At 32.9% G+C, this 22,185-nt stretch overlaps 2 protein-coding genes across 2 annotated transcripts; one reads left to right on the top strand and one right to left on the bottom strand.

Moving 5' to 3' along the window:
• Positions 1–118: 118 nt before the first annotated feature.
• Positions 119–19,533, bottom strand: deltaCOP (coatomer subunit delta). The gene is made up of 15 exons (XM_088227528.1): positions 19,394–19,533; positions 19,201–19,240; positions 18,880–19,000; positions 16,752–16,854; positions 15,824–15,943; positions 15,517–15,576; positions 12,873–12,969; positions 12,338–12,452; positions 10,622–10,780; positions 9,841–9,917; positions 8,929–9,017; positions 6,529–6,676; positions 5,269–5,380; positions 2,654–2,779; positions 119–1,436 (listed from the first exon to the last, which is right to left on the bottom strand). Exons 1-15 carry the CDS (start codon positions 19,394–19,396, stop codon positions 1,256–1,258), a joined length of 1,551 nt encoding a protein of 516 aa, XP_088083654.1. The 5' UTR covers positions 19,397–19,533; the 3' UTR covers positions 119–1,255.
• On the top strand, positions 19,491–21,996 carry LOC148285246 (60S ribosome subunit biogenesis protein NIP7 homolog). Its single transcript, XM_088227616.1, has 3 exons — positions 19,491–19,829; positions 19,995–20,287; positions 21,757–21,996. Exons 1-3 carry the CDS (start codon positions 19,774–19,776, stop codon positions 21,948–21,950), a joined length of 543 nt encoding a protein of 180 aa, XP_088083742.1. The 5' UTR covers positions 19,491–19,773; the 3' UTR covers positions 21,951–21,996.
• Positions 21,997–22,185: the final 189 nt, after the last annotated feature.

The raw sequence follows: 22,185 nt of genomic DNA, 5'->3' as shown, positions 1-22,185 counted from the left end.
GCGACTCTATTAGCCAGTGGCGTGTTATTACACTAAGAATGCGATAAATGTTTCTCTTATCAACCCAGTACAAATGATTGTTTTGAATTTTTTTGGCCAAAAGTAAAATAAAAACAAATTAGTAGATATTTATTTTATTATAATATTATGTGTATATGTTACAATAGTACATTCAATTAACGTTTTCTTTCATAGAAAATTCCTCTGTAAAAATATAATACACGAGTTGTAAAGAAAAAAATATTTTGCATATGAACTAAGCAAAAGACGAAATCAAAATATAGTAAATAATTAATGTTGACATATGTTTTAACAATTTAATGGCAATCTGAAAACTTATAATTATTATCCTACCTGTTAACTGCGACAGAAATACTAACAAAATGGCTGCCTATAGATTTTTTATAGGAGGAAGTTTTTTTATATGTTAAATGAGGTTGCTTTTTTAAACTGAAATACGTTTTGTACAATATGCCCCGTTTTTATTGAAGGAAAATATAAATAAATTCAATTCATACCCCTGAAAAGTAGATTTACGCAAATAAATAAACATTTTGCAGATTCACATCCCTAAGTAGAACTATCAGGTGAAGGTTTGAAGAAAGTGATGTATAATTATAAGGTGGTGTTATAATCTAACAGATGGTATTTTAATTTGTGGGTAAATAACTTTCCTTGCATTTTATTCTCTAGAAATTGATTGCTTGACTACTGGAACATCGATCGAACTTTATATCGCACCCCCCTGTCAAGGGTGCAAAAAATTGCATTTCAGGTTGTGGTTCTGTGGCTAGTGTTGTGGATACACGGATCGGAGGTCCGGGGCTCACACCCCGATCTACCACAACTCACTTTACATTTTCTCATAGTAAGTTGTTTACAACTTGTTGAAAATGGTCCCCAAAATCGAAATATTTAGGTAAATCAGGAACGCAAATGTTTCAATGAAAAAAGTATGACATTTAATATAATTTGGAATGTAGTACACTGTGCCAAACTGCTATAACTGAAAAGTTCATTATAACCACATACAGAGAGCACAACATATTTATTGAGTGTCAAAATGAACAATTACATTTATTTTTTAATAAATAATGGCTATTAAATGTGTATTAGAAAATAACGGGAGGAGGTTGCAATATATAATTCTAAAGAAGATGCTTTCTGCAGTTGAATATAGATGGGTGTTGTTTCTAGAGGGCGTTCTGTTTATGACAACAGGACAATCTATATATTACGTGTTACAATGATGCATCTACACCACTTCGTATTTCTCTGGAATGAAAGATTTTTCTATGGAGAATTTAACACTGTCTCCCGGAGTGCCTCCTTCAGAAAGTCCCACAACCGTGTCTGGAGAAATATTGGTGTACGGAGTTTCCGATGTGAAGGTCACTTGGAGTGGGAAGAAATCATTAGGAACTGAGGAGGCGGCGCTAGAAAAAATACATAGACATTTAAATTTAAATGAAACAAGAATAAGTTTAAAAAGGTGCTTAAACATTACATTATATTATACAAACGACTTCTCTTATTTTATATTGTTTGTAGAGAAACCTGTAAAGGATTATATTATACTTTGCCTGTTTTGATTTTTTTAGCTCCATATTTTTCTTGAGATTATCATATTTTTATATATTATTCAATTTCGTAATAATTATCTTTAGACACCTCTAATAAAAAATATGTTGTATTTTATATTTACACAAAATTAAAATGCTGTGGTTACGCCATATTTACTCTATTTGTACACATATATATATATATATATATATATATATATATATATATACATGGCATATTTACTAGGATGAGGCGTTCAAAAATTATTTGCTACCTACTGGGCCCTGGTTAAGATGTTGCAATTGCCTACTGTGGGTACCGATATTGTCCCGGCCCCATAATAACAACTGAACTGATTGTGTGCATGTGCTTTTATATTCTCATCGCAATAGCAAATAAGCTAATTTTGCGATCAATAACTTATTAAAGCCACTGTGTCGTGTAATCGTCAAGTGCTCCTCCTTCCTGACCACAAGATCTGATCTAAACCTGACTGCCGCGACAGTTCTAGAGTTCTAGACAAAGAGGTGCCAGAACCCAGAATAAGGTAGGTAATTGCATTCATTGTATTTAGGGCTAGATAACGCATTGGGTATTTTTTTTACCATCTTCGCTGTTTCACAAACAGAACATAATAATACTATGCTTTACTTATAATAAACGCCGATTTTCGGCACCGAACTAAACTAAGAAGTGTATCTGGATCATTTTTGTTGACATTTGCAAAAATTAGATTTATTTTATTGAGTATTTTTTCAAGAAAGGTTTATTTTTATAGTCAGCCGACGAGGCTTCGTGGTGTAGCGGCAGGCGCATATGCCTACAATGCAAGAGGTCTCAGGTTCGATTCCCGACATGGTTGGCATGAAATATTGATTCAAAAAGGTGTTTTTACACTAAAATATATTTCATAGACGGACTGGCGCGAAACGAGAAACGCTGCGATCGGTGTACAAATGCAGTGTCTTGTGCACCATTAGATGCGGAAAGGGAATGATGATGACTCCTGCCATAGGAGCTGCAGCATATTTTTATTTCTCGCGGGGGGGTTCCCACCAAGGGAGTTCTAAGGGTTAAACATTTAACTTACGTGAATTCAAGCGTGCCGGTTTTCTGTGAAGCGTCCACCAGAGGTACATTCCACTGTAGGATATTGCGTCCCTTCTGGTGATTGTAGACGCCGTCACACTCATTTACTATCGGCACACAACTCATCCTAAAATCAAAAAACAGAATTATATCAATATTTTTTTAGTATGTCAAAATCATTATCGACTACCTAGCAATATTTTGGATTTTTGTTTTTTTTTTATTTGTTTATTTTTCCATACATATATTTATAAAAAAATTTAATTACAAAAATACATCTTAAAATTAAGCTATAACATAAATTGGAAAAAATGCCCGCAAATACTTCAGCGTCTGAGCGTGGGACATTCCCTTTTTAATTATTAATAAGTTTCAAGCATATAAATATGGTATGACATGGCCACGAAAAGAAAAGAAAAACAAAATTAAAATATGCTGTTATTATGAAAACAGGATTTATTTGCAGTATGCATTTTATTTTTAAAAAGGTGTCTATCTGTTCCTTCCATGCTAATCCAAGACCTTAAACCTACTTTAAACTGTACCAGTGATTTAATGTTTTGTAATTCCTTAGTTAGAAGATTGAAGGATCTTGGACCAACATGTAAGGAGTAAGGAGTGCCTCTGTGCGAACTTAGTTCTGCATCCTGGAACTGACAGTACACTATCGGATCTATTGCTAATACGATTTAAATTATTACTAAATAATTCCTTATTTAAGTGAACATATTTCAGGCACTGGAATAAATATAATTTTCTAAAACTAAGGAGTTTACTCTCTATGTATAGTTCATTACTCCAACGCTCTCTACGTATATTTGAATACATCTATATGTTTGCAGACGAGGCTGGATTCCATCCCCTAGGGAGTTATCAAAATTTACGGAAGCCTAGGCATTTATTTATAAGGCTAATGATGTGTATTTCAACTAGCTATGTGAAATGTAGTCCATTCAGATCCAGTCAGTTCAGATCCCAACTAAAATCTCACTTCTTTAGTTTATCATACCCAATTTTAAATCAGAAAATATAATATGTCACTTTAACCTAGTTAGAATGTAAGTTTACATAAACCGCCCTTGAGGTGATTTTTCACAAAAACGGTGCAATATAAATCAGCCAAATATTATTATTATATCAAAACAAAAAAAAACATTTTGAAACATACGAGTATTATTTACTGTTTAAATATTTAGAATTAATATAAAACAAAACACTTTGTAAATTTACCACACAAGAGTTTAATACATTATAACATGACTATTTTTGGGTAATCAGTATTACCCATCCTCAGGTTGAAACATATTTATTTATAACTACAACATCATAATAATTATTTCTCATACTTCCTTCCATTCACTAACTCTAACAGCTTGCATTGTCCAGATTATAAACGAGCACAAGTCACTTAACCAAATTTTACCCAACTTGCCCCGTTAAAAAACTTCTAGATATTTTTTAATGTTTCAGAAGGAAAAATCTGATTTTTCCTTGATCTCCAAACTTTCAAATTGCGATTTCTCAAAATAATGTTTTTTGGGTAAGTGACATTGACCTGAACGGCGACTATATCTCTTTTACTGGTCTCAAGGGATCGCCCTCTACGGTTTGTGGTTACAAAATTAAATAATGTCCATAAAGAGCTGAAACCATAGAATTAAGAATAGTCCAGAAACCGCATATGGACATCAAACAGAAGGCGACTAAACTACTCATAAATGAGTAGGTTTACGTTTTGACCCATTAGTTTCTTCGCTCAGTACACAACTCCTGATTCGAATTTAACCATGCCGTGTTGTGTTCTTTTAAAGTGTAGAAATTCGGCGGCCTCCGTGGTGTAGTGGTCAAGACGCTTGACTCACGCACGGAAGGTTCCGGGTTCGATTCCCGGTGAGAACACAAAAATTTAAATGTGATTTTTCTCAAGCCTGGGTGCTCTGTGATGTAATTCACCACTGTAATTAGGCCTCCTGGCCTGTTGTGGTGCAAAAAAAAAAAAAAAAATACTGCTAGGATCTTGAAGAAACAGGATGCAATCACATTTCATGTGTAATTAGCAAATGAATGTGTATATAACAAAAGCATTACTTAATTTTTTTTTTTTTTTTCCATCTGTCAGATTGTCGAAGAAACAAAATTAACATTTCGTTAGTGTTGCCAGAGTAGTAAGTTTTTTTACCCTACTTTGCTCATATAATAAGAGAAATAATTAAAATTGAACCTCGGATTAAAAAACACCTCGGATTAAATTTTAAGTTCAAAGTTCATTAATTCAATTACTCTTATTAAATGACCCTTTACTTATCTACTCTGTTGTGTCAATCAATGTTTCCGAGTGCAAAATAAAATTTTAGAAAAATTAACAAATCGTTTTTTTTTACCTTACATTTGTGTTATGGTTATATTCTTCGCGATCAGGCAATATTACTCGGTGACTTCAAGTATGCACGCGGCGAAAGTGTGTCTAAGTGGGGGAATTATTGGACACAGTCCTTTGTATTCAAATATGATTCTACGCTCCTTCTGGACTATTCTTAATTCTATGAGCTGAAACCTTTATTTTTTTCTTTAATGGCTGCCATTTAAAAACTAAAACGATGAAAGTTTGAAACTCACGGCAAAGGTATGAGAATAGTGAGGTCCTGGAGTGAGAGGTGTCCGTGATCTAGTTCATACTCAATGTTTACATCACAGCCTCCCTGGCCATTCTCTGATGGCCAACAGTTCACTAAACAAAACAACAATAAAACATATATGACAGACATTACAACAACGAGAATGTCTTTGAGAAAAGAATGCGGAATGGCCACGGCTCATGACACGGAATTAGGTGGTTTGAGTGATTTTACTCGATAGAGACATACACAAGGGGGCCAAAAGAAACCGGACTGATGTTAAAAAATATATTTGATTAACTATTTTTTCAAGTACTCTGCATTAGGGCTAATTTATTCATCCAATCTTCTCTTCCTTTGCTTGATACATTTTAAAAATTAGTCTTCCTTGATGCTTAACAATAAACAAGTCCCTGTAAAAATGATTATGAAAATAACACTTTGTTTTAAGTGTTACACAATTTTTATTAGTTAACAAGAACACAAATACTTATATTAATATTTAAAGCATTAACTTTGTGGTCAAACATTTGACTAAATGTTATTGAATCTTTGTATATAACCACCTACCGAGTTTTCTATGTCTACCGGTTTCGAGAGGTACTTGTCTCTTCGTCAGGACACTAATCAAACCAACTTTTTAATTAGTGTCCTGACGAAGAGACAGGACATCTCGAAACCGGTAGACATATAAAAGTCGGTTTGTGGTTATATACATTTGTCGGCCTCGTGGTGTAACGGTCAGCGCGTTAGTCTGCCATGCAAGAAGTCTCGGGTTCGATTCCCGACATGGTTGATATGAAATATTTATTTAAAAGGGTGTTTTTACAGAAGAACGTTTCATAGTCCCTGGACTGGTACCTGAAGCATAAGATTGATCATCTTACCTTCATGTAACAAGAATAATAAAGATACGCTGCGATTGGTGTACCAATGCAGTGCCCTATGCACTATTAGGTGCGGAAAGGGAATGATGATGATGGTGTAGTGGTTGGCACATTCGCCTTTTATGGTCGATGTCGCACGTTCGATTCCTGGCAGGTTCAACGTGAAATATTCGCTTTTAACTTGTTTTCGCACTGCAATGTTTTACTGTCTCGAAACTGGCAACAGAAGCATAAGACTGTTCACCGTACCTTCATGTAAAAGTTTATCGAGGTACGCTGCATTTGGTGTACTTAAATTTCCAAAAATCTCAATTTCCGTGTCCTAATCTTGAATTTTTCAAAAATATCTTTGGTCCCTCTTTTATTAAGCTTACCATTGAGAGGGATGGCATTATCAGCTGTAGTCTGATATCTCCACTTCAGGACTCCCACATCGGTGTGCAGCGGGAAGGGCTTGGCCGGGTTCTTTAGCCCAACACACCCAGCACTCCGGAAGAGTTCCTTGTCTACATTTGGATGGGTCTGAAAATATGGAGCCAACATTAAACCTCTATTTGTCAGATATTTGAAGCACAGGTATGTTTTTTACCAGGGGCGAATCAAGCGATTATTCGCAGCTTACCATTATATTATAGACTGTCCATAATAATGTTTTATGGAGACTTTATTTACAGAAAAACAAACAGTGACTATTTCTTATAAATCATCACCCCATTTGTATTTTTATTCAAATATAAGTAAAAATATTAATAAAGCACGCCCAGCGCCAGCAATGAGCCAAGGAACTAGCCGATTACAGCTTACTTCATTATACAAATAAGTGTACTATATTTTGAACATATCAAACCCAGTGGCGGGATTTTTCTCCTAGAGTAAACTTGTAGATTACACAAATTCTTTGAAGATTCTCGATTTGGAAAACAGTATTTGAAACATTATTTCCAAGGACTATTTTTCATTGAGATAATACTTTTGACATATGACTCGCAACACATGTGGCGCTCGACGCGACCGTTTTTGGCATTATTCATCTCTAGAACAAATCGGTCAGTTGACATTTCAATCGTAATGAGAATACCTAATACTGACCGAATTCATTGTGCTATTTTAAAAAAAAAATTATATACGTTATGTGTTAAATCAATGAATAATATAGCTACACAATATAATATACCACAAAGTTACGTCGTTTAAGTTGATTTCATAGATGAGAGTTGTTGTATCACAGAAAAAATAGCAATTTATAGCATACTCGTATATCACTTATATTATATTATGTTCCTACTATGTAGGTACAAATAAATGATATTTTTATAGCTTACCTGTAAATTAAATCACCATTTATTCAATTTTGAACGCGGGAATAGATTGGAGGGGGAGATTTAACGATATAAGAATGCTCGCCCTCCACGCAGTAGCCAGGCTATCTAAAGATCTTGGAGAGGCTCGGAAGGCGAGAGCTAATTTACGGAAACCTGTCATAACTGCCTTATCATTTATTGGTCACATTAATAGCATTGGTAATAGATCTCTAAGAATGTTGGGTTTCATTATCAGAACCACTAAATATTTCAAAGATATTGGTGCACTTAAAATAATGTACACGTCACTTGTAAGAAGCATTTTGGAGTACAACTCTACAATCTGGGCTCCTCATTATTCTAGGCACCAATATTGTATTGAAAAGGTCCAAAATAAGTTTTTGCAATTTATAAATTTTAAATTAGGTGTTGGTATTGAATTTTTAAATTATGATTTGTTACTGTTTATTTTGAAATTATTAAGACTAAGTGACAGGAGAGTTATAACTGATTTATTAAATTTATATAAAATAATCCATTCCATGTTTGACACCCCTGCACTTTTATCACTAATTAGTTTTAATGTACCAAAAAGGACAACTCGGCAAACCTACCAATACTGTGGCAACAATACTTCGACATCATATGGTAAAAATGCAGTCATCAATAGACTTCACTCTCTAGGCAATAAGTACCAGGACGTTGGTGACTCATTTCACATGAAATTTATTACATATAGAACGGCTCTTCTTCTTTATTTTATTGGTAATAGTTCTAAGTAACTATTTGTTACTTTTGTTAAAAAATTGTTTTAAACTTCTTTATTAGTGTTTTTTTTTCTTTTTTCGTTTCTTTTCTTTCTTAATTAATTTATAAGTAAAAAATATTTCTCTTTATCATTTTTTTTACATCATTGTATATTTTTCTACATAAACATATACTATTTACCTAAATATTAGTTTTCAATAATAATACATATAAATGTATATTTTTAATGTTATTCAAAATTGTCTTCTTTGTTATTTTTTTTAACTGGTTCAAAGCATCTCTAATACCAAATTATCTTTTTTTATCGATAATTTTACAACTGGTAATATTTTATTCTTTTATATAGTTTATATTTCTTGGACTTTCTAAATTAATAATATTGTTTTAAATGCTCTGTATTACTTAAATTAAGCTTACATGTATGTATATTTAATTGTATTTGTAACTAATATGTAAAAGGCACTAAGTGCCGTTTATTTCAATAAAATAAATAAAATAAAATAAAATAACAGATCTACACGGGTCGCAGTGACGTCGGGAGCTTATAATATCACTGACCCCCGTCTTCTCAGAACAAGAATACAGTACTTTGTTTATTACTGAATTGTCTATTACGAAAGAGGAGTGATGTCAAGGAGGAGGATTGACATTTTAGATCGTAGAATCGTAACAAGATATTAAAATGTATGGCTGTCGGGCACTTACCTGCAGCTGAATTCCTCTTGTGTCTTCATTGTTGATGTGAACTCGAATTCGGCCAAACTGTTCATCCGATATACGCAGAGTCAGTAACCCTGGAGAGGACAACAAAAGAAGCAATATTAATAATCAACACTTAAAACTTAAAAATATATCATCAATGTTTAATTTTATTTTATTTGATAGAAGATTGTACAATTTTTAATGTAATTTTAAATTTTAAATTCAGAGTTCGATTGTTGTGAATCTTAACTACATACGTAGATACTAACTATGCACGGCACTCTCCGATTCCGCGTTGACATTCCTTAGCCAACAAATTTACTTGTGATATGGACATTTTTAAAACAAAAAATTATTCATTTCAAAACATTCTTAAGTGCATTATTTAAAGCTAATTATTGAAGTCGATATAAAATTTCCTTTTTCCTTCAATTTTTTTTTCTGTTTTTGATATGTATTATTATTGTCTTATGCTCTTTCTGTAATTACTTTTAAAAATATTTTTTATATATGTACCATTATTATCTAATGCACTTACTGTTATTTAATTTTTATTACAATATTAATTTGTAAATACCATTTTAATTCTTTATACCTACTGTTTATTTTTAATACATATTTTTATACCTAACTATTAATGTTATGCAAAGTTTTACTTTTGATTTTGCAATGCAGTATGCTTTTTTGGTTTTTACATGTCTTAAAAAAATACAAAATTGTATTGTTTATTTTTAAAATTATCACTATGTTTGTACTTACCTGTATTATTTTTGTAAACGCCCCTTGGGCTGATAGTAAAATTAAGTAAATGGTATAGTAATAAAAATAAGTGTGAAAATGAGTTGATTTACGAATGTAACAAACTAACTAAAGAATATAAATAAAATTAAAATAAATATTAACAAAAAATAATACCTGTGAGTTCAAAGTTCTGTATTCCGCCGTCTCTGCCAATCCTCACAGAGAGTTTATCTTCTAGTTTCAAGTGAACACTGAAACATTTAAAATGAATCTTATTTATTATTTTGTGGTTTTGAAAGTTACTCAGTTAAAACGAGCTCATTGCATTTTTCGATTTTTGAGATACACGATGCCCTTTTTTTTCTTCTCCTGAATACAATTGTCAAATACGTAAATAAATACGTGTGCAAAACCTGTATACCCATATAGTGTTGGATGATTTATTAAAAAAATATTTTAAAAAGCTACAATTCGCTACCAAAGTAATAGTTTTTACCCTCACTGAAAAAAGGTAAGTTTGGGATTTACGAGTTTTACAAGTTAGACAAACAGTATTTTGTTACATATATGAGTCCAGTGTCCCACAAACGAGGTTTTTAATGGTGCGAAGGTTTTCACGGTCACTGTTATCAATATGTTTCTTTTTTAGGTAATACCGCGTGTGTTGGATTTGTTCCGACGTTTATAGACTAGGTTGCCAAGGATGTGGTAAAGTGTACATAGGACAAACAGGCCGCACAGCAAAGAAAAGGATTGACGAACACAAAAGAGCGTGTAAACTTGGGCACCCTGACAAATCTACAATAGCGGAACACTTTATAGACACCAGAAATTTATTCGCCTTCGAACTGAAAATTTTATATAAACCCAGTGCACATTATTTTCATTTCTAATCATTGTTTATAATGTGAAAAAAATTTATGAATCAATAAATAAATATATCCAATTGACTTACTCTTGAGTGTTTTCCGCCCTTACGGGAGCGTGGCTGACGGCATCTCCCCGAGCTCCTGGAGTACCGGCCTGCACTACCTCTCCCTCGCTTTTCAGCTGGTCAACGAAGCTGTCCACATCGCGGTTCTTGGATCCCAGTTTCATGGCGTTGCGAGATTTCCTGCAATAAATATTTGCTAAATAAGATGCATTGGAAACAGATCAATTCAATAAAAAAATAATTTAGTTATTAGTAACACGTAATTATTTTATTTTTTTATTCATACAAATACATACATATTACAAAAAAATACAATAATAACATATCCCAAACTCTATGAGGCCAAGGGCCCTGTGTTGAGTTGGGATACAACACAATGGAAAGTGGAAGCACATACATAATTAAATAATAGCAAAAATCAAAAATTAAATATTATTACATAAACATACATTTATTTAATAAATTTTCATAATTACATATATTAAAAGAATAAAATAAAGATAGAATAGTGAATAAATGCGGAATTTTAAAGAATTTCTACAAGTGTCCAGAATTAATTCCACAACTTTAGCTTAGTTAGAATGTAAGTATACAATTGTAAAGCGCCCTTGAAGTGATATTTCACAAAATTATGCATGCTTTCATCCTCAGTTACGTGAACTCCCAGTATTTAAAGCTGTCTTTCTCTCTTCTTTCTTCTCTTAAATATGGTTTAAAATATGCATATTTTGAATTATCTGAAAACGAGACGTTTGGCGTCCTATGGGACAAACAGCATGTATTACCTTACCGCGCCAGACTTGGACTTGTATTTATTGTGGATAACTTATATAGCGCCATTTTCGTAATAAAATACCTCAAGGTAATGTTTGTTAAATGCGGACTCGGCGAGCACAATGTGAGATGTCAAATGATTTGACGCCAACTGCGTGCCATTTCATATATGCTCATTTTTAAATACGAAATTTATAAATGAAAATTTGTTTTTTTATGCATTGATAGTTATATCGTTAGAATGAGGAATTCCACTGTTTTCTAATTTATTTTTTTTCTATTAGCGTACTATTTAACTAAGCAAAAATATTTTTTTGTGCGTTATTTACAAAGATATGATTTTTTAAAGTTACATTTATCAAATACCGCGCCAAATGACTGTAATCAGTGTGTCACTTTTCAGTAGTGACGCCATGAAACGGTTGGCGTTCTTACTTTCACTGACCTGACAAGAATCTATGGAATATTGCTTTATTACTTCATTTAGTTGATCGTAATTTGCTCATTTCTATGTTATGGTTGTTTTTACGAACGTTTCGATTTAGAAAAACCTAGAAAGTTGACATAATCTCTGGTTGAAATGTCAAACTATACTTTTTTTTTTCTATGGTCAAAACGTTCCTTACAAGGTGCGGGGGCTTTAAAGCGGAAACCGGAAATACTACACGTAGATATAAGGAGTGACATCATTATTTACGATTTTAAAATAAATACTTTTTTTTATTTATTTTTGCGTGCGTTTTTGAGATATTTCATCCTACTCCAATTTTTTTAAATATTCACGTGTACACGAAAACATTTTTAAAATTTAATTCCGAGTTGGACTGGAATTCCTCATTGTAAAAATCCGCTATAAATATTCAATGTTTTTTCCGATTTGTAAAAATATCCTTTTGCTGAGTATCGCACAGAAAAGACTGATGGCATAAATAATTAAAGAAGAGAAAATATATTTTTACTTACTCCTTAGTGATAGTCGGCTGAGGATTGTAATTTGTGTTGACACGAATCTCACAGATGTGAGACTGTAAGTCTGAAAAGTTGGTCATCGAGCTGCTGGAAATTGCCTGCGAGGAATCTAAAACAAAAAATATTTATCATTGATTTCAGTGTTTATTAAAAAAAACCCATTGCTTTATATTAAGCCTGGAGTATGCCTTGAAAGTACTTCCTCTACATAACTAAAAACCATTTTAAAGACAGTGAGTGTTCCTATCGGTCTACTCAAACAAAAAAGCAATGTTTTTTTGGCAATAAACAAGTTACTCATTTAATATGATGAAAAATGACACACCCACAGACATTGGGCTCCCGGACAATACCAACCATTCAGCACATTCTCTAAAAAAAGATAATGTCGCAAGTTCTCAACCCATGAGCTAAAAAACTGAGTAAATAATCTGAAATGGTTATGTAACTAAACAAATCTTGAATTCGGTGCATATTTAAATAAACAATCGTTTTAAAACAGCCAACAAAAATATTTAAAAATACTAACTTGTGATTGGTCCTCCCTTCTTTACATTCTCGAGACGTTCCCTCTGCAGTTCTTTTGCCTTTTCTCTCATCTTGTTTCTAGCCTCGCGCTCTTGTGTCTATAAGAAAAAAAAAGAAATTATTTTGTTACGGATAACATATACAGTAGTAGGATCTTTCAGAATATTGATAATAATCTAAATTTAGGTTTAAATTTGTTGCAACAGAGACGGATAACATTTACAGGGCTTATGAGCTGTCATTGGCTAGTTTAAGTGGCCACTTTACACACTGCGTAACATTCATCATTCTGCCTGTGTTTGAACATCCACATTTCCCTAACTCTTCTACAAACATTTGTACATACTCAAAACATCATTGCCTAAACTAGCTGGTATAAGAAGTAAAAAAATTGAAAAATTCTTTTCAAGCGTTGCATGGTAGGTGAAATGGTTCAGTCGGATGAATCTCATCTGCACAATAAAGGTTTAAGCTCTTTCGATTCACAAAATTTTACAGATGGAAGAGTTAGGGTAATATGGATGCTTAAACATAGGCAAAATGGTGAATGCTACACAGTGTGTAAATTGGGCACTTAAACCAGCCAATGAGAGGTCATAAGCCCTGTAAATGCCTAGACTTCTATATTACGTTTTTAAAAATGTTTTCCCTTCCTGTTGCAACAAATTTAAATCTAAATAACTCCCAAGGGAGGAAATCCAGCCTGTCTACAAACATTTGGACATACTCAAAACATTGTCAATCTAAATTTATATTAAACTCTGTAACGGGTTACATAATATGTTAGAACGTGCCCCGTTTGCTCATCGATCGCGGACTACAAATCTGTCAACTTTCTATGGCATGACTAATCTGTGGTCAACGCCAACGGTAGCTAAAAATATTACTTGGGTGTACCGTGTAAGTGGATTAACATTTTTTTCTCCATTGATCAAGAAAGGCTTTAGACGAAATGCACATTTAGCGGAAATTTCAGAACCCTTCTTTTTAATATATTTTCTATGTTATTTAATTTGACAGTCATGAGCCGTGTCGATATAATTCTGTAATCCAAATTAATCCAGCCACAATTAACATAACATTTACTATCTAAAATTAAAAAAGAATAGGCGAGCTTGGCATCGTTAAAGCTATGGTTTCCTAAAAGAGAAATGCCGTCATCTTGCACCAGTCATGATGGAGTGGATAAGGTCATTAAAACAAATCAGACAGCGCAGGTCTTCTAGAGAGGGTTGATTTTAAATAGAATAACAAACAGCGATGCCGTCATTTGTAAGACGGGTTGTCATAACGGTGTGAACAGTTTGGGAACATTTTTAATGCACCCTTACGATATCATGGCCACTAGATAATGGCACCGCTTTCTTATAAAATCATGATTGGTCTATATAAATCAGTTATGTTTTTTATGAATATTTTTGTTTTTTATTGTTTATTATGTGAATTATAATTAGGTTAATTGGAATAGTTAATTAATAACGTTTTTTTTATTGTTATTATTATGTTAACTCTGTTAAATAGCTAATCTTAGGCATATTTCACATTTTGTAAAATGTTTTCCTCGGCACGGGACATCCCAGTGAGAGAACATTATTCTGTATAAAAAAAAGAATACAAACAATGTAAAAGTATAAATAAAGAAATAAATTAAGTCTTCATTCAGCTTTCATTTATCGGGAGAACCTTAACCCGAGTCTCTTCCTTGAGCCTGTGGACTCCCGCTATCCTGGAGGGCCGTCGATGACGATCTTTCGGCTTTATTCGGAGCAACTAAGAAATGCGGGATTCACTTGGTCCACTTAGGAGCGGATGTGGAAACGAACAAGACAGTTTATATCTCCAAGAAAAATCTTTTAAACTTATAATATTAGAAATCAAACACTGACAATTTTTTTTTATTTGTAAAAATAAAATAAAGTGTTCAGTAGACTCAAATCAGTGTTTAATTTCTAATATTATAAGTTTAAATATGGAGTTCTACAAAATAAACACCAAATCAATCGATAAGGATCTTTTATTTTAACACCTCAATTGAAATGGATTTTTGTAACTGAATTACAGTGAAAAGAGCAATGACAGCGCAGTGATGTTGAATGCAATATTTATGAACTAACTAATACATTTAACCCTCCCTCCCCGGTGATGTGTAGCCAGTACACATTGCGTCTAATAACTATAATATCTTTGTAAATATAATAAATATTGGGTTTAGATTTTCAGTATTCCTCCATTACACATTTACGTATCCACTGAAATAATTTGTTATTAAATAATAAGTACTTATTAGGTTATTAGTTATTAGGCACAAAAAAGCATTTTATCGGAAATCGGGGATAAATTACAAATATCATCAAAAGTATACTATCAGTCAGTCACGTAGTCCAGTACCATATGGCAACTCAGTAGCTCTCGGGAAGTTGGCGAGGGTGCACGTTTCGCCCGAGTCGTTAGCAATACCCAATGGTTTTTTCACGTTTTGAAATATTATCATCTTCGAATTAAATTATGGTTAATAAAAGCCATTCCCTATAAATATTCCATTTTTCCCTTTTTAAATCTCTTATTTTTTAATGTGTAGAGACTAAACAGCACCGTAACGCGCGGGTATATTTAGGACAGTAAGGGAAAGGTTAAATGGGACTCACCTGTCTAACAGCTTGGTAGACTTTCTCCTCATGGGAATCCATCTCTACAAATGTTCTGATCTGAAATATAGACACTTATTTAACACAACAGCTGGCTTCAGGCATGAGTTTTCATTCTAAAACAATTTGTGCATCGGCCCATGCATGTTTAGAATCGGTGATTGTCACATCCCTCAGGAGTACTAATGGATGAACGTCTATTTTAAAAACATTTGATTTTGTGTAAGATTTAAATAATTAAGGGACTAATAATGAAAAATTATTTTAAAATTTCAAAAGATAATACATCATAATATTTTACACATACTTGAGCTAGGTTGACACTTTCTCTGTATCCCAGAGCCACAATCTCGTCAAATGCGAAAATGAGGTTAAAAGCCTGATCCAGAACCTCCGTCTCACTGAGAATAGAGCAGTACTCGGGAATCTAAAATTTAGGACAATAATTAAATACACAGCATTTACACAAGTTCCATTTTTTTCTTTTTAATTTTATTTTTATATATATTCTACAAAAAAATTACGATGATCAAGTTATACTGAACTGCATAGCTGCAGTTTGTCAGTAGGTGCTTATTACTAATATTTTATATATGAGGCCCTCAGTATCAAAGATGGCCAAAAATCTAATACGTCTTTTTGAGAAAATTTCGGATATCTGTAATTGCACTTTTTTATTTAAATATTTACAAAAAATATATTTTATTTGATATAATTTGGTGCCATTAACACTTTGGATGATTAACCTAAAGGTTAACATAACAAGAAACGATATTTTTATTAAGTATTAAATATGCAGTTGACCCCGCTTTTGATACTATTTTTAGCATTGAGCGAACTGAGGGCCTCATATTATTATCTAGTGGCTAGTGTCTCGGACTCGCGGCTCAAAGGACCGTGGTTCGAATCCCACTCTACCCTAACTTGATTACCATTTTCTAATAGTGAGTTATTTACAACTCTTTGAAAATGCCCTTCAAAATTAAATAATTGGGTAAAAACGCAAATATTTATTATCTCTAAAAAAATATAATATTAAAGCTACGATGGAAAAACCACCGAGACATTGTCTATTTTGGTTATTGTTGAAATCTAAAATGACTTACTCCAAAAAAGATAAGATCCTGTTTTGAGTTTCCGATGTGACACAATCGGCACATTGGTGCAATGATTTACTATCCAAATAATAATTTAGGCAAAATATTTATATTTTTAAGTAGGTTCAGAAAACTTACCACTCTGCTGAAGAGTCGGAGAGTCTCCAGATCCTCGAGGATATTGCTGGCCTTGGTGGTGATAAGGAGCATGTACAGCTTGTCTAGTGGCTGGTATACATACCTGGACAATATATTTACCTTTAATTACACAATGCTTTTTTCTGGTCCAAGAATAAGTATAAAAATTTGAAAATATTATCAGGCGTTGCCTCGTAGTAGGTGAAATAATTCAGTAAGATGAATCTTACTTCACAAAAAACAACAGATGGAAGAATTAATTTGAATTAAGAATCATCTAAAATTAATTATTAAAGCACAAAATTCCTCTTTTTTCTCTAACTCATATAGTGTCCATGCGGCTCGACTGTGGAATCATCTCCCATCCACCATCAAAGATGTTACTACATTATCTCTGTTTAAATCACGTCTGAAGAAACATCTCTTTTCTCTTCCTTAATCTTTCCTCCATTCCTCCTTCCTCTTTTTTTCCTTTATCCCATTGAGTAATAGTTTTGATTTAAGGTAATTCATTACGTTCATTTCTATTTTAATATATCTTTAGCTTTTTATTCTTTTTTTCTATTGAATATGTTCTGTAACTTGAATTATAAAAATTAAACTTTTATTTTATTGGTTGGTTGGAAGAAATTGCCATTTGGCAATAAGCCCGCCAATGTACAAATAACATTATGTACAAAAAGTTAAATAAATAAACAAAAGGACATCATAAAAGTTATTCTCAAGGTACCAATGAGAGTATCCACAGAAATGTTTAAATCTAAAGTTACTCTGCTGGTCAGATTTGGAAATGGACATCGTCATCCCCCTGCTTGGGAACATGAATATATAACAGGGGAAAAAAATAATATCATTGTCAATATCTAAGATATGTATTATTTAAATAAAAAAACACAGTTCGATTTTGAAACCCATAGAGCTGCGGCGTCTGTTTTTGAAAGGTGTTTACTATGGTTAGGGTTTCCAGCTCCCGTTTTGTGTTTAGAGGATTTGATAAATAAAATAAAGGAGAGACGATGAAAATAAGGAACATCATGTTGTTTTCAATAACAACAAACCACCACGCCGTTTCCCCGGAGGCAGAGAGGATTTTTAAATTTTATTTATTCATATTCATTTTTCTCTTACAAACTATAATTAATAAACAAAATAATGTGACCTCACTGGGGTTACCCGTGCCGAGGACACTTTTAACAATATACTTTTTTGAAATGTTTTTACATTTGAGAATAAACAAAGAAAACTAACTTAATGAACAGAGATAATTAACAAAATATTAAGACAGTTTTAAAAACTAGGTATATATGTACATCTACATTATTTACATTACAAAACGCACAATGAAAAAAACAAACCCTAACATAAGCTATACACTTGTGGAGCGATTGATTCAATATTGGTTTGGGCGAATGAGACAATCCATTTTACTTTTACCTAGCTCCACTAAACATTTTTTTTATGGCCTTTTTAAACATTTTCTCGTTACTAATTGTTTTAATAGATAGTGGAAGTAGGTTATAGATTTTAATTAAATAATACTCAAAATCCCTTTGTCCGAAAGAGGTATTAGTTTGTATTTGTTTAAGCTGTCTTTGTGTTGAAGATCTAGTGATTATATTGTTTGTATGTGATGTATTGTAGGGGTTATGTCTTATAGATAGAATGTATACATTCATACATCTTCTCATACACGTGCCCTGATTATTCCGACTTTTGACATGTCCATGTTCAAGTATTTGTTGGATTTGGTCATGCCACGTCTTTTTCGGTCTTCCTCTATTTCTACATCCATCAACATTCGCATTGTAAATATTTTTAGCCATTCTTTCGCTGTCCATTCGCTCTACGTGTCCAAACCAATGCAGAGCTCATTTCTTGATTTCGTCGATAATGCTTATCTCAGCATTCCATAATATTTTCCCATTTTTTATTTTAAAAGATTTTTTTATTTATTATTTACAGTCATTACGAAACTTATTTTCCTTGGCGCACGTATTAAAAAAAAAATCTCAATAGTCAGTAATACACCAGCAGTTCGCCCACAGTACACCTTGTCTGCCTATTTCTCCACAGTAACGGTTAACTTTATATATGACCAACAAAACAAATAAAACATATATGATCTTACCTGACAGAGTCAGTTTCCACGAATGTGTGCTGTTTACCAGCAGTCATTAACTTGGGAAAGGCGGCCAAGAGACCTTCAATGCGAACCTTGGTCATTTCCACAAATTGACGGGACAGCAGAGCTACAAAAGTAATTAAAATAGTTATTTTAGAGACCAAAACGTCATTCGGCTTGAGTTTAAAAAGTACCTAATATGTTACTCAGTCGTAAAATAGTTGAATACGTGTGAAATAATAGTCAAACGCCGACACAAGGCGACTAGTTAACCGTACACAAAATGATGATTAATTTTTCATTTCATAATATAAAACGTCATATTACCTGCCCCAGATTTGGTGCATACCGTAGCAGCTATCAACACCTTGAATAAAAGAAACAAAAATCTCAAACATACTTATCAATTTCGAAGCAATGACAACAAAAACGACATTGGTGCAATTCTTGTTTGTTTTGTGAAAAAATGTATCAAACAGTTATGAACTGCAAATGTAAGTATGAAAATTGGATTTCTTACCATTTCAGGGAATATACTTGGATTTTTATTAAATCAAAATAGGTAATTCACTTAATTTACTAACATCCGTCGGCACTAGCTGACGTGTAACGATGACAGTAAATCCAAGATGGCTGACGTTGTTTTATAGGTATTTCTGTGTCATTTATAGCCATCATTGAAAATAAAATAGTTCTTACCCTAACTGCATCGAAAATATTAAGTATGGCGACATTTTAAAAGTGGTTGTCAGTTGTCAAAAATTCTACATGTGCGTTCGACATTTGCCAAAAATCAGCGTTGTTTTTATGATATATTACATTTTACATTAGCATTTGTGATTTCAGTTATCAATCTGATAAAATATTTATATTTTAATATAGTACTTAAATAATTCCACAATGAAGCGACTTACCGACGAAAGAACCAAGATTCTATTTGAAAAACTCTCAAAATAGTAAGTTTTTTTAGGTTATAACAAACGGCTTAAAACATTTTCTGATAATATTTGTATTGTTCGAAGTAGTCGATTGATGCAGATGTATGTTTAGACCCAATTGAAAAAAAAGCACTTAGTATTTACGATGTTTTATTGCGTATTAATTGATAATTACGTTTTTAGTATCGGCGCGAATGTACGACTTTTGATCGACAGACCCGACGGAACGTATTGCTTCAGAGAGAAGAAAGACAGGGTGTATTATGTGTCGGAGAAGATTCTAGGACTCGCGCAGACAGCCGGCCCGGGTCATCTCATTTCCGCAGGCACTTGTTTTGGAAAATTCACCAAATCAAATAAGTTCATATTGCATATAACATCACTCAACTACATCAGTCCTTATGCCAAGTACAAGATATGGTTAAAACCGAGCTCAGAACAGCAATACCTGTATGGTCACCATGTTATCAAAAGTGGTAAGTGAATCTTAATACCAGAAGGCGCGTAGAACCAAGTGTGCATACATTGCGCTGTGTCCAAAAATTTCCCAATTGCCCCCACCCCCCTGCACGACATCCCGCCTGCGTGAAGTGGCCGCGTAATGTTGCCAGACCGCGAACAATATTATCACAACACAAATGAAATAGGAGAGAGGGAAGGAAATCAGAGTTGGAGCTATACAATGTCTTCTCCCTTTTATGTACTTTTTATTTAATATTTATTTTAGAATTTAATTATTTTTTTCCCTCTCCTCCTGCATTCATAATAAAATAATGTGAAATCTGTAATTGGTCTTACTTTTTAAAATTGTTCTTTTGTACCTTGTATTTATATTAAGACTATGATTTTCTTAATAAATAAATAAATATAAGTTAAATTTGTGCTATGTTAAGTTATTAGTGGTAAAACTAACAGGTACTTTTATACTGGTTTACGTGCCCACTTTACACACTGTGTAACATTCACCATTCTGCCTATATTTGAGCATCTATATTCCTTTGATTCTTCCATCAGTTGATGTTTGTTAAGTTAAGGAACTGAAACCTTTATTTTTGTTGGTGAGATTCATATGGTTGAATTATATTTAATAATGTTCTTCATCTCTGTTGTAATATGTTAATATTAACAGCTCCCTGGAGGGTTCAATCCAGTTCTTGTCTTCAAAAATTTGGACAAACTCAAAACATTGTTGATTAAATAATTATTAAGTAATTAATAATAGTAATAAATTTTGTCAATTTTTATAGCGCCGTTTTCGTGATTAATCACTTCAAAGGCGCTGTACGTTATACTTATTTTTTTTATTTTTTAAAGTCTATCTACTGGCTAACTCTTAATGACTATTTACTTTGAGACAAATTTTACAAGTAAGTAAATTAATACTGTTTAATATTATACTAAAGCTTATTAATAGAAAGCCTGGTAAAAAAAATTGTAACCCTGGCAATACTAACAAAATGTCCATCTTGTTTTATTTCACAGTCGGGCTAGCATCTGAAGTGTAAGAACACCTCACCTCCCATGTAACGGGTGATCAAAATACCCTGCATTTGTAGTGTTCTGATGAAGTTCCCTAAACACTAATGAGTGTGGATATTCTAGTAAATAAGTTAATAGTACACTTACTTAAAATATACACTATTTTTTGCGATATTTTAACCTAGCCGGACCGAAGGGGGGGATTCGAATCCCCCATAGACCGATTTGGTCAATTTCACTTTATGTACATAAGCATTGGGCAAACTAACAAAAATGAATAAAATACGCAAATGAGTAAAATATGTGTACGCGAAAACATGAATATTGCACGGTCATAAACACTTCCAACGTTTTATTCTCCTGATGCCATATACAAGTAGGTGCTGGGGTCATTTGGTTAAAAAAAGGTTAGGGAAAGGTTAAAAAAATTAACTTTAATTTGAATTTTCTTTCTTTCTTTCTTCAGGTCTAGGAAGAATAACAGAAAACACACCCAAACACCAGGGTGTGATAGTTCTCTCTATGTCAGACTTGCCACTCGGATTCGGCGTGGTAGGAAAGTCTACTGCCGAGTGTAAACACGCCGATCCTCTATCCACAATCTGCTTCCACCAGGCCGACATTGGAGAATATGTGAGAGCAGAAGAAAATCTTAACTAATTATATGAACTGACTACTACAGATAAATACTATTTAAGTTTTAAAACACTGTTTTATTCAAATCCACATCATTATTGTCCTAAGCTCGACACCCCTGTCAACCAATAGTCAAGGAAGATGAGAACATCAGAAAAGTTATTTGAATATAAACATTATCATGATTTATACAAAATAAGACCACAGTGAGTCACAAATTTTGCTTCAAAATAAATATTCAGGTGAGTTGCAGAGTTAC

Source organism: Micrasema longulum, unplaced genomic scaffold, assembly GCF_059751315.1.
Source record: "Micrasema longulum isolate JH-2025_06_02 unplaced genomic scaffold, ASM5975131v1 h1tg000044l, whole genome shotgun sequence".
Classification (NCBI taxonomy): domain Eukaryota; kingdom Metazoa; phylum Arthropoda; class Insecta; order Trichoptera; family Brachycentridae; genus Micrasema; species Micrasema longulum.
Note: the sequence above shows the minus strand (reverse complement) of the source record. Positions and strands in the feature narration are given on the sequence as shown.